We start from the raw sequence: 13,604 nt of genomic DNA, 5'->3' as shown, positions 1-13,604 counted from the left end.
AGTATTTACCCGGGGGCAACGAGATATCCAATGAACAATACTTCTGCAGTTTTCATTATTTTTAAAGCATCGTGGCATAAGCAGGCCTAACCGTATCAGATGACATTAATGTTGGCTAGCTAAAGCACAAATGAACGAAAGCACGATTAGGTTGTATGCAGTAAATGAAAGATCGGCTAGCTTTCTAACTTTTCGTGATTAAAGGCGAAGATAGGGTTAGGGTGTGCGTTTAGCCACTTTACTAGAAACGCTTAGCTAGCCACCTTGCATATGCAGTCACTGTTTTATATGTGACTGTATTTTATGGTACTCCTATCTTGTAAAGTGCATGATGTACTTGTGTTCAACTAAACAATTAGTCGTTTCCTATGCACAATGTTTTAGCAACCCCCCACCCTGTTTAACATTGTTATTGTACTATTGTAGTGTCACTGGTGTGTCGAGACTGGTCCACCACCCAGTTGGCATACAATCGGCAGTGGTCCTGTGGTCAGAGTTTAACCAGGGTTAAAAGTTACACACTGAGTAGACAAGTAGCATTCGTAATGCTCCTATTAGAAAGCTGTATCTAAAGTAGACATGTTTCTGTCGAGATATCTGGTGTGTGTATATAGATATTAACTTTAAAAGCTAGGCTATGCAGTGTTATCAGAGCAAACACAAAGATTAATGCAATAAGCAAAAAAAAAAAAAGTTCAAAAACTGTGTGGGATCAATTGAACAAATTCAATTTATAAAGAGAGAGGCTACTAAACCATAGCTTAAAATTCTGGGTTGGTATTTTTTCATGTCATGGAAGAATGCTGCAGAAATTTGTCTGCAGTCATAGAGATGCCATTCATAAGACTTTTGTATTTGATTTTTAAATTTGCTTCAGTTGTATATTTGTAATGGTTAAAGTATTCTATATTTCACCACCATTGCTTGGTTCTGACATTTTCAATTAAAGGTATTTCTGGACTTGAACCTATTTCTGCACACTAAGGATATTTTGAGTAGACCTCTAAAGCACTTTTGTAAGTTACCCTGGATAAGTGCATCTGCTAAATGCCATAAATGTAAAGTGCATTTTTGTTTAGTATTATTTGCACACAATTTATTTTAATTGTTAATGTATTGATTCAAAAAGATTCTGTTTCATTACTAATGATCTCTAATTCAACCTAATTCAACCTAATGTCAAATGAGAAAATAAATAGTGCACCCCAATCCCAATAGAAAAACATGCAAGTGAAATTTTGTGATTGAGTGAAAATCCTAGTTCAGTCAGCTTTCAGGAAGTGTTCATTTAATGATTTGAATGTAACTACAGCTGGTGTGTTTACATTGACAATATGTTTCAGGCTGTGATGCTATGGCTCAGGAGAAGAAGGCAGGTCTGCTTAGGAGGACATCCTCGTCTAAGAAACCTCTTAAAGAAAAAGTTGTACTGATGTATGATGAAATATTTACGGTAAGAAATCTAAAGAAAGTTTGATGTCCACATTATGATATTTAGATAAAATCACTGTTTTTGACATTGTGGCAACTGTAGACACCTCTAAAGCAGAAAATGAACGCACACTTTTTAATTTTTGCTGCAATATGTAATTCATAATATAATATATATATTTTTTGCTGTACCAAAGTTGGTGAAACTAGACTGACTCAAAGATCTGTTTACTCTAATATACCATCCTCAGATATGCCATCTTTGCATTGTGTAATGTGGTCAACTTGTGCAGGTCAGTAGAATATAAGGTTAATCCACGAGGTATTAATGATGTCCTTGAATGCTGTCAGGTTTGCTATTTATGAAAAGAAGATTTTTCAAAGATTTTGGATGGTTAAACAATCGTTTTATTGGAATGTACGTTAAGGAGATGCACAAAAGTTTCTCAGTACTAGCGCTAGTGGAATGGCGGTGCTAATAATGGTGGGAAGCAATAATTTTCTCTATTCTAGTTTCAGCCAGCACAAAGTATTTGTCTGGCTTTTTAGCCGAAGTTTATTTAATCAAAACTTGTGAAAAGCCACTCTGATTTGGGGGTGCTACACACAGTGTATAACACTCTTGTCCAGTTTTAAAGTGCTATGTAGTGTCCATGGACATCATGCTAATACATTAGGCTAGCGTCTAAAAATACTATTCAGCTAGAACCCTTAGAAAATAGAAAAAAAGTTAAGAATATATCTTTCCTGTCTTTAGAGGGCTGATTGTTCAAAACGAGATGTACTTGAGGGTGCAAGATGCACTTTGTTGTAACAATAGCGCTTTCAGGTATGAAGGGCAGAGGCATTGTTGGCTGTGTTGAGATGCACCAGGGTATTAAATCTAATGGGGGTGATTGAAGGAAGCCAGCGGAGGGAATGCAGCAGTACAGTGGTGTGTGTGAACTTTGGAAGGTTGAAGATGAATCATGCAGCTGCGCTCTGGGTCCGTTGCACGGGGCTCGTGATGTGTGCAGAGTAAGTTGCAGTAGTCAGGTTTTGAGATGACATGGGTGTGGACAAGAAACTGTCTGGCCTCTCTGGAAAGTAATGATCAAATATTTACCTGTATGTCTTGGCGACACAAGTGACCATATCACAGGCAGGTTTGAGCATGTATAAGTAACAGCTCTGTCTTAACTGAACAGTCTGGGTATAGTCCTAATATTCCAGTGAACCTGGTCCTAATATTCCAGTGAGCACTCTTGATTAACATCCCACTATCAGCCTGCTAGTCTACTTGAGCAGAGCTGAATGTAATGACACAAAGTGGGATAACTGGAGTAATACAACTATACATGTCCGAGCCTAATAAATAAGCATTTGTTTGTAAAGCGCATTTAAAACCAAAATGCTGATCCATAAAAGTTGCGTCTACCAATGATGATACAGATACAAATAATTTTGAAGTTCATGTACCACATAAGGCTCGTAAATGTGTGCTGAGGGAATGGTAGGTTATGCTTTCAGTCAAGATGAAAACAAAACTATAAGTTTGGACACATGAATATTACCATGGCTGATGAAAAATTGCATGGACTTTATTTCAAAATATCCCACCCTAGCTTTGTTTACCTTCAAATATCCTGTTGTTAATATCACTGCAGCTGTAGCCTGATTTAACACATTTTTTGATAAGTTTGGGAATTAACCTGTGATTCTTCAAGATAAGGTCTTAGTGACGCATTTTTTGGGAGAGCGTGTAATCTATAAAATCAATGGTCTGTGTAGAATCTTACACCCAGGCAGTCACTGCAGTATACTGATCCATGTTTACAAGCATTGCAATCAAGGTTTTAGTATGACATTCCAGCTATGTGTATGACCTTATAAGAAACATCCCAAAGATGCAAATTATACTGAACATTTAGCTAAAGCTTTTCCTCAAGGAAGGGGGGGGGGAGCAGAACACTCTGTGTGGGAAGGGCATCTGCTTTCTGTCTGTTGAGAGTAAAGCATATGCAAGCTTACGTAGCATAAGGACCACACATTATATATTGCAATGGGAGAAATACTGGCAAATTTGTCATTTAGGCAACTTATGGACACACGTTTGTGTGAAGAAGAGCAATATTATCATAATTAGACAGAAAACCAATATGTATGAGTACGTATCCATGCCAGCACGTATGGGTACCGACAGCTAAAAATGTCCACCAACTTGCATTTGAATTGATCTTATTTGCACTGTATTTTATAGCTTTCATGTAGCCTGTTTGAAGTTTCTAGAGTCTTTTTCAAGCTTCGGGTTCTCAAACAAAATGGTTAGGCAGTATCAGCAGCAACCACACACTTCTTTTTTCTGCATCTAATGCTATAGTGCCATCATATACAAGTTGCTGCTTTAACATAAAAACATGAAAGGAGCTTTCTAGAACCAGTGTTTGGTTTGTGCCTTGTGGGCTACTGTAGAACAGTGGTGGCACAGCATGCCAGCTCTGTTAGAAGAGGACCCATTCCCCATGTAGATATGAAGGGTGCATTCCAAGCTAAAGAAACGGTGACTCATTTTTACAAACTGATTAAACACTAATGAAAACATGGCTTTGTACACTACATACTATTCATTCTAATAGAACCCCCTAAATCTACACACTGCTCCTTAAACAGCCATGTGTGAGTAAGAAACTAATGTTCCAGAATGTTGCTATAGTCCAAATGTTGTTAGTCTATAGTCTATATATTGATAAATTGAGTCATGCAGACTACTTTTGACTTTAAAACATCAATATGTTTGAAAATGATTTAGATGGTGTATCAGTACATGTTCAGTGCTCACTAGCACAGATGCTTAGCAAATTCTGCACAAAGTGATGATAGCTTTTTACACATCAACCTGATGTTATCTAGTTATGTATGTCATAATGTGCCGACCATATGACAGTATTTGCTGACGTTATACATATGGCATACTAAAGAAAGTGTTTACCAGCTGGTTACTGGGTACTATAGCCTAGGTTTGCCACCTGGTTTCTGGGTACTATAGACTAGGGCTTGCCAGCTGGTTACTGGGTACTGTAAATGACTGAAGGCATGAATCATCTTGTATTTTCTCTTCTTTCATTTGTTAGAGTTGATGAGATTAGCAGCCCACAACGTCTCCACTGTGATGACTGAAAATAAAAGCATAACACCCAGCCATTTTTGCTTACTGCTTTAATTAAACCATAAGTGCTAATATTAAAAAGTCTGCAAAAAAGCATTAGCTAACTAACCTCATAATTTAAAGGATGCAGTGTTATCTTTGAGAAAAATGTATGTAGGACATGTATCAGGTTTTGAACATTTTTGTTTAATACATGGTTTGGTGGTTAGGGTCAGTGGTCTATTGATAAAATGCTCAAATAAATAAATGTTAGGCTGTACATAATGGTCTTGCAGATTGTTGCACCGTTTATGGTTAAATAAATGCATTTTCTTCCTTTATATTTTTCTGCAAGCTGTTTTACAGATTTTATGGGTACAGGGATTACTTTATTGCAGCACCAGCAGGGAGGCCATCTTAAAATTATTCCACCTCCAATTACTTAATTATCCCAACTACATATTTACTTAATTATGCCTCTGACATTGACTGAGTTAGCACTTCTGAAATCAATTAAGAGCATTGAATGAACCCTTTATTTGCTTACCTATGTAGAATGTTTTTGGACTTTTACTTCATAACCGCATCATTTGTGAGCGCAAGCGCACATGCATGTAGTTATAACCAACCACTGGGAACCGTTGTACTGGTATGAAGGCCTCAATAAGCTGGCAATCAAAATTAAGATTGATGGAGCACCACCCTGTTTAACAGGGCAAATACATTTTAATTATTTAATTATTCCTTCTTGACACCTAAAAGTTGCACGTTCTACAATGTCATTATCTACCAAAATTAGAAATGCTACACATGAATCACAAATTTTACAACTAATAGGGTGTTTAAAAAATTGAGGAATATGTTAACAATGACCAGAGATATCAAATTCACTAAAAAGAGCTATAGCAAAACAAAACTTAACTAAATAAAATTAACCGAACAAGATTCATGGTGAGCCGAGCGTGAGTAAAACAACAACAAAATGATCAAAACGGCTAACAGGGATGAGGAAATTAATGAACTGAAACAAAGGATGGGGGTTAATGGACAGAAGAAAGAGGGTTCCCTAATCTACATCTGATGTATTAGAATTACAGTTACCCAATCAGTGTCAACTACTGCACTCATGAGTTGAGTTATGCCTGATTTAGTGGGTCATTTAGTTGGTCCTTTAGTTTAGCCGTCCATGTTGGGCGTGGACTACAGTTAGATTGCTTTTGCTCACTAAACCCACGGGAGATGATGGTCTTCCTGCTGTCTCCAGGCTGGATCCTTCTGGGGCATTCTAAGGCTCACCACAAAGAAAGTTAAAACAAAATAAAATAATCCGAATAATTTAATAATAATCAGTCATTTCTTGAACAGTTTCGGAATCGGGTGTATATAACACCTAGAATGGCATGCAAGCAATTAATCAGTTACTTTAATTCCTCTACCAGACTACTATAATTGACTAATGTTCCAAATAGTTGATTTATATAAGATTACATGTAAACACAATTAGAAGTGGTTAACTGTTGTCTGTGAAGCATGATTTAATCAATTGGTATTGAATAAAGGAAAAACAGATAATAAAGCAGTGAACAAATTCCCAAAATGAAAGAAACACACTGTAATTAAACAGCGTTTAATTACAGTGTTATGGATCTATAACAGAAAAATAATTAATTATACATTTTGATTGCTTTTGCGAATACAGTGCATCTGGAAAGTATTCACAGCGCTTCACTTTTTCCACATTTTTTTATGTTACAGCTTTATTCCAAAATGCATTAAATTCATTTTTTTTCCCCCTCAAAATTCTACACACAATACCCTATAATGACAAAGTGGAAAAAGTTTGTTTGGAATTGTTGCAAATTTATTTATTTATTTATTTATTTATTTATTTAAATAAATCACATGTACATAAATATTCACAGCCTTTGCTCAGTAATTTGTTGAAGCACCTTTAGCATCAATTACAGCCTCAGGTCTTTTTGAGTATGATGCTACGTGCTTGGCACACCAGTTTCTCCTATTCTTCTTTGCAGAACCTCTCAAACTCCATCAGCTTGGATGGGGAGCATCGGGGCACAGCCATTTTCAGATCTCTCCAGAGATGTTCAATCAGATTCAAGTCTGGGCTCTGGCTGGGCCACTTAAGAACATTCACAGAGTTGTCCCAATGCCACTCCTTTGTTATCTTAGCTGTGTGCTTAGGGTCGTTGTCCTTTTGGAAGATGAACCTTTGCCCCAGTCTGAGGTCCAGAGCACTCTGTAGCTGGTTTTCTTTAAGGATGTCTCTATACATTGCTGCATTCATCTTTCCCTCGACCTTGACTAGTCTCCCAGTTCCTGCTGCCAAAAAACAACCCCACAGCGTGATGCTACCACTACCATGCTTCACTGTAGGGATGGTATTGGCCAGGTGATGAGTGGTGCCTGGTTTTTTCGAGACATGACGCTTGACATTCAGGCCAAAGAGTTCAATCTTTGTTTCATCAGACCAGAGAATTTTGTTTCTCATGGTCTGGGAGTCCTTCAGGTGCCTTTTGGCAAAATCCAAGCGGGCTTTCTTGTGCCTTTTACTGAGGACTGGCTTCCGTCTGGCCATACAGGCCTGATTGGTGGAGTGCTGCAAAAATGCTTCTCCTTCTGGAAGGTTCTCCTCTCTCCACAGAGCAACACTGAAGCTCTGTCAGAGTGACCCTTGGGTTCTTGATCACCTCCCTGACTAAGGCCCTTCTACCTCAATCACTCAGATTGGCTGGGCGGCCAGCTCTAGGAAGAGTCCTGGTGGTTCCAATCTTCTTCCATTTACAGATGATGGAGGCCACTGTGCTCACTGGGCCCTTCAATGCTTTTAATTTTCTGTACCCTTCCCCCGTTCTGTGCCTCGATACAATCCTGTCTCGGAGGTCTACAGACAATTCCTTGGACTTCATGGCTTGGTTTGTGCTCTGACATGTACTGTCAACTATGGGACCTTATATAGACAAGTGTGTGCCTTTCCAAATCATGTCCAGTCAACTGGATTTACCACATGTGGACTCCAATCAAGTTGTCGAAACACCTGAGCTCAATTTTGAGTGTCAAGGCAAAGGCTGTGAACACTTATGTACACGTGATTTTTTTTTTTTTTTTTTTTGGTTTTTTATTTTTAATAAATTTGCAACAATTCCAAAGAAAGTTTTTTTTTTTTTTTTTTTTTTTTTTTTTTTTTTTTTTTTTTCCACTTTCTCATTATGGGGTATTGTGTGTTTAGAATTTTGAGGGGAAAAATGAATTTAATCCATTTTGGAATAAGGCTGTAAACATAACAAAATGTGGAAAAAGTGCTGTGAATACTTTCTGGATGCATTGTATAGGTCTTCAAGTTATTAACCTTTGACATAAGCTTAATTTCTTCTGGGTCTATTCACAAAATGACACATTTTTTTTTTGTATTTAAAACAAAGCACAAATTAATATGAATCTTGATAATGAATGGTCAATTATTTCCACATATTAAATGAATTGGCATGACCACAAAACAAGGTTTGAATGTAGTACACTGAAAAAGCAGAAACCACCATTTTGATGCTTGGTTTTGGAGTTAGAGATCCAACCTTCCAAGTGAAAAGTGAAGCGCTGTGAATACTTTGCGGATGCACTGTAAATTCATGTGGAAGTGTGTTTCATCCTCGAGTAATGCACGGAAAATTTTGGTTGTCCAGGGTAAATTGAAGTCAGGTGGAATTTAAGGTCAGTTAAAGCAACGTTAAGAAAGATTCCTGCAGTCCAGTGTGTGATGTATGATACAGGTGATGTCCTGGTAAAGGAAGCACAAAGTCAGATAGTCACAACAGGACTGACGAGCCTTGCTTGCACAGGGCTTAAGTGTAAGTTCATGACTGGGTTGATAGACTGTGTGGCTCCAGGGTATCCTGCTCAAGGCAAAACTGACAGTTCTGGGGAATGGTTGAAGCGTTTATCCTTAAGAAAAAAAAACATTTCTAATCATAGCAATAAGGAATACGATATCTTCACAACACTGCCGGACTAGGCTAATTTCCAGTGTAGACTGAGCTACAGCATAGCCTGGTATACTTAAGTAATGCATTAATGTTTGAACTGTAGGGCAAATATTAATAGGACATTATAAACCATAAACTGTTTGATGCTAAATAAAGACTTGCATGGTAAATTGTTTTCTGTGGTACATAGTACCAGTCTGTTTAAAAGGTTTTGTGATCTAAATGGGGCAGACTTCTGCGACGTTGCCTTTCTAATTTCAGAAGGATGACCCTGCCAAGACTAACCCTCGCTTCTGGGATGAGCTATTTTTGATGAAGGTATGTTGTAGCTTAACAACATGCAGTATACAGGAGACTATTTATTACTCTAATTTGTGGTTGTAGCGATACAAGTAGATGCTATAATTGCAAATTAATAACATGTAACATGAGTTTTTTTTTAAACTATTGTTTACCTGAGCCTTATACAGTTTCTTAAGACTAATTGCCATTCTATTTTGCGTATTTACAAGGTAAACTTGGAGTATCTGGAAGGCAAACTGGAGTCTTTGGATGGAGATGAAGTAATGGTGGTCAAGGATAACATCAATAGTCTGTTCCACCACTGTGTGCTTGCCTTAGAAGAGGAGCACCAGATCAAAGTAGTGAATGCTCTTCAGGTAGGGATCTGCTTAGCACTCAGTGTGGTACTGCATCAGTACAGACATTATCTACATTATCTGTTAGACAAAGGGCGTTGATTTTGGAGGTTTATACTCACCTAGTGTTAAATTGAACTTGTTAAATTAAGGAGTACACACATTATTGACACTAAGTTCTAGATGAGCTCAAATATCCTTAAACTCAGCATGAACAAAACTGATGTTCTGTTACTCAATCCCAAAGGTCTCATTACCACCCTTTCTGACCTGTCTGTTGACATTAGCATTGACTGCAACCTTGGTGTCATATTTGACCCATTGATCCAGGATGTATCTGTAAGATGAACTAGTTATTACTGTATGGTGAGTGGCCAGTGACTGCAACCCTCTCTGACCCAGAGGTCCTACGGTGAGAAAAGCACTACCTGGATCTGAAAAGTGATTAGTTGACACTTGGAGAACTGGTGCAAGTCCTCAAGCCCTTTGAGCAAGCCACTGTCTTCCTGTGTGGAGAGGCTTATGTTTCACCTCTGCCTCAACTGGCAGAAAACATCATTCAAGTCTGCTCCTGTCATCTCTTTCCACACAGCTGCAGCACAGGAAATAGCTTCAAGGTTTATGGGTGAGACTGCATTCAGAGAAGATGGTCAAAATGTGATATTACTGCTGCCCTTGACACTAGGTTCTACAAGCTAACTTTGTCATCAGATGATATCCTAAAAGTGCAAGTTAAAATTCTTGTACTTCAAGCCAAGTGTAGAGCAGGATGACTTTGGCAGAGGAGACCATTGTCTGTGCTGGACACATTGTTTGGCTCAGACTCAGAGGAGCACAACATGAATGAGGAAGACAATGGTCTAGAAGATGATATTGACAATGATATGGTGAGGAATGAGGTACTTGTGTATTAACAGTGTGTTGTAAGGGATAAGAGCCTATTCCAATGATGAATGAAAAATGCAGCAAGGTTTCTCACCCTGGCTGTTGAGGCAAAATCATTCCTGTCTGACCCTGCAGCATTAACTCCGTCTGAACGTCTCTTTTTAGCTGCTGGGAACACTGTGACAAAAAAAAGAGCAAGCCTGACCTCAGAGCATCATCGATAACACAATAATCATTAGGTACAGCTAGGGCTGGGTAATATGGCAAAAATATGAACACAATTTTTTTTCAACATAATGATGAATAATGAAACCTATCACTATATATAATCTGATAATGCTGTCAGTATCATGCTAATGACTGAAGCCTAAAGAAACCAGAAGGTTCATTAGTTAAACTTCAAAATATAGATTATTTACAAAAATAGAATGTAATGTAAACATTTCACTGTGCAAATATGCTTTATCTGCCTTAACTTTATTTTAACAGAAAATAGATACGTTCTAATGTGTGTATATATAATATATATGTAAATAAAGTACAACTTATTGTTTTGGTACAGTGGCATTTTCTCACTGTGGGAAAGATTTGATGCGTTTTCCAACCAACGACATGTTGCTGACCGTCTGTGCTAATTGTAATCTGTACTTAATATCCAAACCATTTCCATATAACTGATGAGGGTTTTTTTGTCAACAATTTACTCAGCTTTACAGGATATTGTGAGTTCACTTTCGCTTTCATGCCTCTCACTGGTTCCACCCAAGAGCTGGTAGCGCAAACAATACTTGGTAGCAGGAAATGGGCATTTACTTTGACATGCAAGCCAAACTTGACTGACTGTTGTCATGTTTATTTCTGCTGTGTGATGGATGTAACAGCCTATTATACAGCAGAAATAAATATTCTGTTACATCTAACCTTTATCGAATTAAAATTTCAAAAGCTTGCGATCATGTTTTGAGAATTTTATCTGTACCCAGCACTAGGTACCATCCATTTACACCTAGAGAACTGGATGTTTTCTCTTTTTTGACCTTTCCCTATAAACCCTAGAGATGGTTGTGCATGAATATCGCAGATGATCAGCAGTTTCTGAAATATACCAGGTCGTCTAGCACATTCAGAGTCTAGCACATTCTGATGCTCAGTTTGAGCTTTGGCAGGTTCTCTTGGCCATGTTTACATGCCTAAATGCATTGAGTTGCTGCCATACGATTGGCTTATTAAATATTTGGATTAACAAGGAGCTTGGAGATCACAGCTCCAAATTCCCATATCACAACTAGGACAACCAGAGAGGACAATCTTCCACATTATGTGACTTTCTTCTCAACTCCTTGGCATTTTTCCAACTTCTCTTTTCCATGTTCCCACTCCAACATTCTTCCCTTTGGACATTTCTCCATCACTTTTTACCATCATGTTTATTACTACTGCTATCATGAGGTCTGGTTGGTTTGCCAATACTCATTCATCTATCTAGGCCTGTGTAAAACATCATTTGGGACAGTGTCTGTTCTTGATGTACACCACACTTTATGGTCATCTGGGCAGTTGTCTTTTGATTTGGTTTCTAATGTTGTCCTCCAGTGTTCCATTGAGTTTTGGATGAAGAACCTTTTAGGCTTATTGACTTTATACAGGGCTAGGCATTCGAGCTTGCAGGTGTGTGGCATTCATTGGTATGCATTTATGTAGTGAATCTAGGCAATGCGATGATTGGTCTGTCTGATGTTGGAATCCTAGTGGATAGCTCTCTCTGTCAGTAGGCAGTGCCTTTGGTATTGTTACCAATCACCTTCTGAATAATGTTCATGTATTTGCACACACATTTATTCAGATTGGTGGCTAGTATTCCTGACAGAAGCTACCATATTGTGGATAAGCAGTTTATTGGTCTGTAGTTAGAAGATGCTTGGCCCTTGTGGGGTTCCTTCATGACCAGTACTGTCTTGAATTTCTCTTAGCCATCCAGAGTGGAAGCCAGTATTTAGCAACTTGTGGTTCATTTTTTGGTTCTGACTTGCAATCAGACATCTACTGTTGTAATGCTGACTGGTTTATAAGATATGAAGTTACACTTATATAGTGTATTTCTCAATATCCAAGGATGCTTTACAGTCAAAACACTGTACAATGATTTTACATCCAGTCTACACAGGGTTAGCGGCAGCCAATTGTGCACAGCGTACTCTCACCCTAACCCTAACCACAGCCCTGTAGTAATGTGAACACGTACATACATTGACCATCACAATTGATCACATTTCCCGGGGCATCACCCTGATTATCAAGAAAAATTAATTCCTTTTAATTATTATTTTATTAATTATTGGTAATTCAGTCTCCACTCAAGTTTTATTTCACATCTACCTGAAATTAGAATACCACTCTTTAATCACAATTGTTGCAGCTAAGGGTATGTTTATTGAGTAATCAGAGACAAAGGAAAATTTGCATAAAGAAATTTGAGGAATATATTGATAATGAGCAGAGGTATTGAATCCACTAACGTGGAGCAATAGCAAACCAGCAAAACATTTACTCAAACGATTCATGGGAAACTGAGAATGGCTAAATGAATAAAGAGGGGGAAAAAGAAAAGAGGAAAAACAATATATAGGAGAGAGGAACTAGGGCTGAACATGCTACGTGGCAAATGGTAGGAAGGAATTAACAATCAAATTCTAATGCCTTCACATTAGAGAAACTACCAATACCAACTGGTTACGCAGGAGAAAATGCCAGCATTAATGCTTCATTGGGTTCAACCAGGTTGAACCGCTTGGACGGATAGTAGGAGAGTCCCCTTTCTACGTCATTGCTGGTTCATGAGCCTGCGTGCGCAACGTGGGGCAAATGGATTTGGTTATTCTTGATTGTGTGGACTTGATTCTTACAGGGGGTTCAGTCACAGGCTGCGCATTTGCCTTTCCAGAAGATAACACAGCAAGATTCTTGGTACAGAGGGTTTATAAGATTGTATTAAAAGAAACATGAACTAAAAGATAAGAAATGAGGCTCAAGCCTGTTTAGCTTGCCTTGTGGAAGGCTATCGGCTTTGTTTCTCAGAAAGATTTTAGATTTCTTAATTTCTTCTAGCATAAGCCTTGTTGTCTTGAGCACAACTTTTCCTTCCCTCCTCCTCAACTAACTTTAAAAATATCAACAATCCTGTTTTATCAGGTACATCCCAAGGGAGGGGGTTCATGGATATTCAGTGTCTTTTGGTTTTAACAATAGGGGGAAAATTCCTTTAAGGCATTATAATCAGTTTCACCACAAATGAATTAAACAAAATAAACAAAATAAAATCATGCATTTCTTACCCAATGGTCCTTGGAACAAGCTTTCTAAACAGCAAAGTATAAAACAGTAGGACAAGTGAAATGATTGGACAGTCAACTTAATTCCCTTCCTACTTTCTTGAGGCTACAAACTACTGATTTTGACTAATAGAATTTATATAATTGGTTAATCTAAGATTTCTAGTAAACTGAGTGGTTAACAATTTTGTTTACAATA

At 37.9% G+C, this 13,604-nt stretch overlaps 1 protein-coding gene across 3 annotated transcripts in view; it reads left to right on the top strand.

The window, feature by feature from the left end:
• The window catches only part of armh3 (armadillo like helical domain containing 3), a 40,724-nt gene that overhangs the window by 540 nt on the left and 26,580 nt on the right, over nucleotides 1-13,604 (top strand). For 2 of the 3 annotated variants that reach the window (XM_026997119.2, XM_035523326.1), the window contains exons 2-4: nucleotides 1,344-1,453; nucleotides 8,815-8,871; nucleotides 9,066-9,212. In XM_026997119.2, the coding sequence (XP_026852920.1) occupies nucleotides 1,344-1,453; nucleotides 8,815-8,871; nucleotides 9,066-9,212 (314 nt within the window). Of the gene's footprint in view, nucleotides 1-949; nucleotides 1,017-1,343; nucleotides 1,454-8,814; nucleotides 8,872-9,065; nucleotides 9,213-13,604 lie in introns of all 3 variants that reach the window. The other variant, XM_026997127.2, reaches the window with a different exon arrangement.

The sequence above is a fragment of the Electrophorus electricus genome, chromosome 26 (assembly GCF_013358815.1).
Source record: "Electrophorus electricus isolate fEleEle1 chromosome 26, fEleEle1.pri, whole genome shotgun sequence".
Taxonomy (NCBI): Eukaryota; Metazoa; Chordata; class Actinopteri; order Gymnotiformes; family Gymnotidae; genus Electrophorus; species Electrophorus electricus.
Note: the sequence above shows the minus strand (reverse complement) of the source record. Positions and strands in the feature narration are given on the sequence as shown.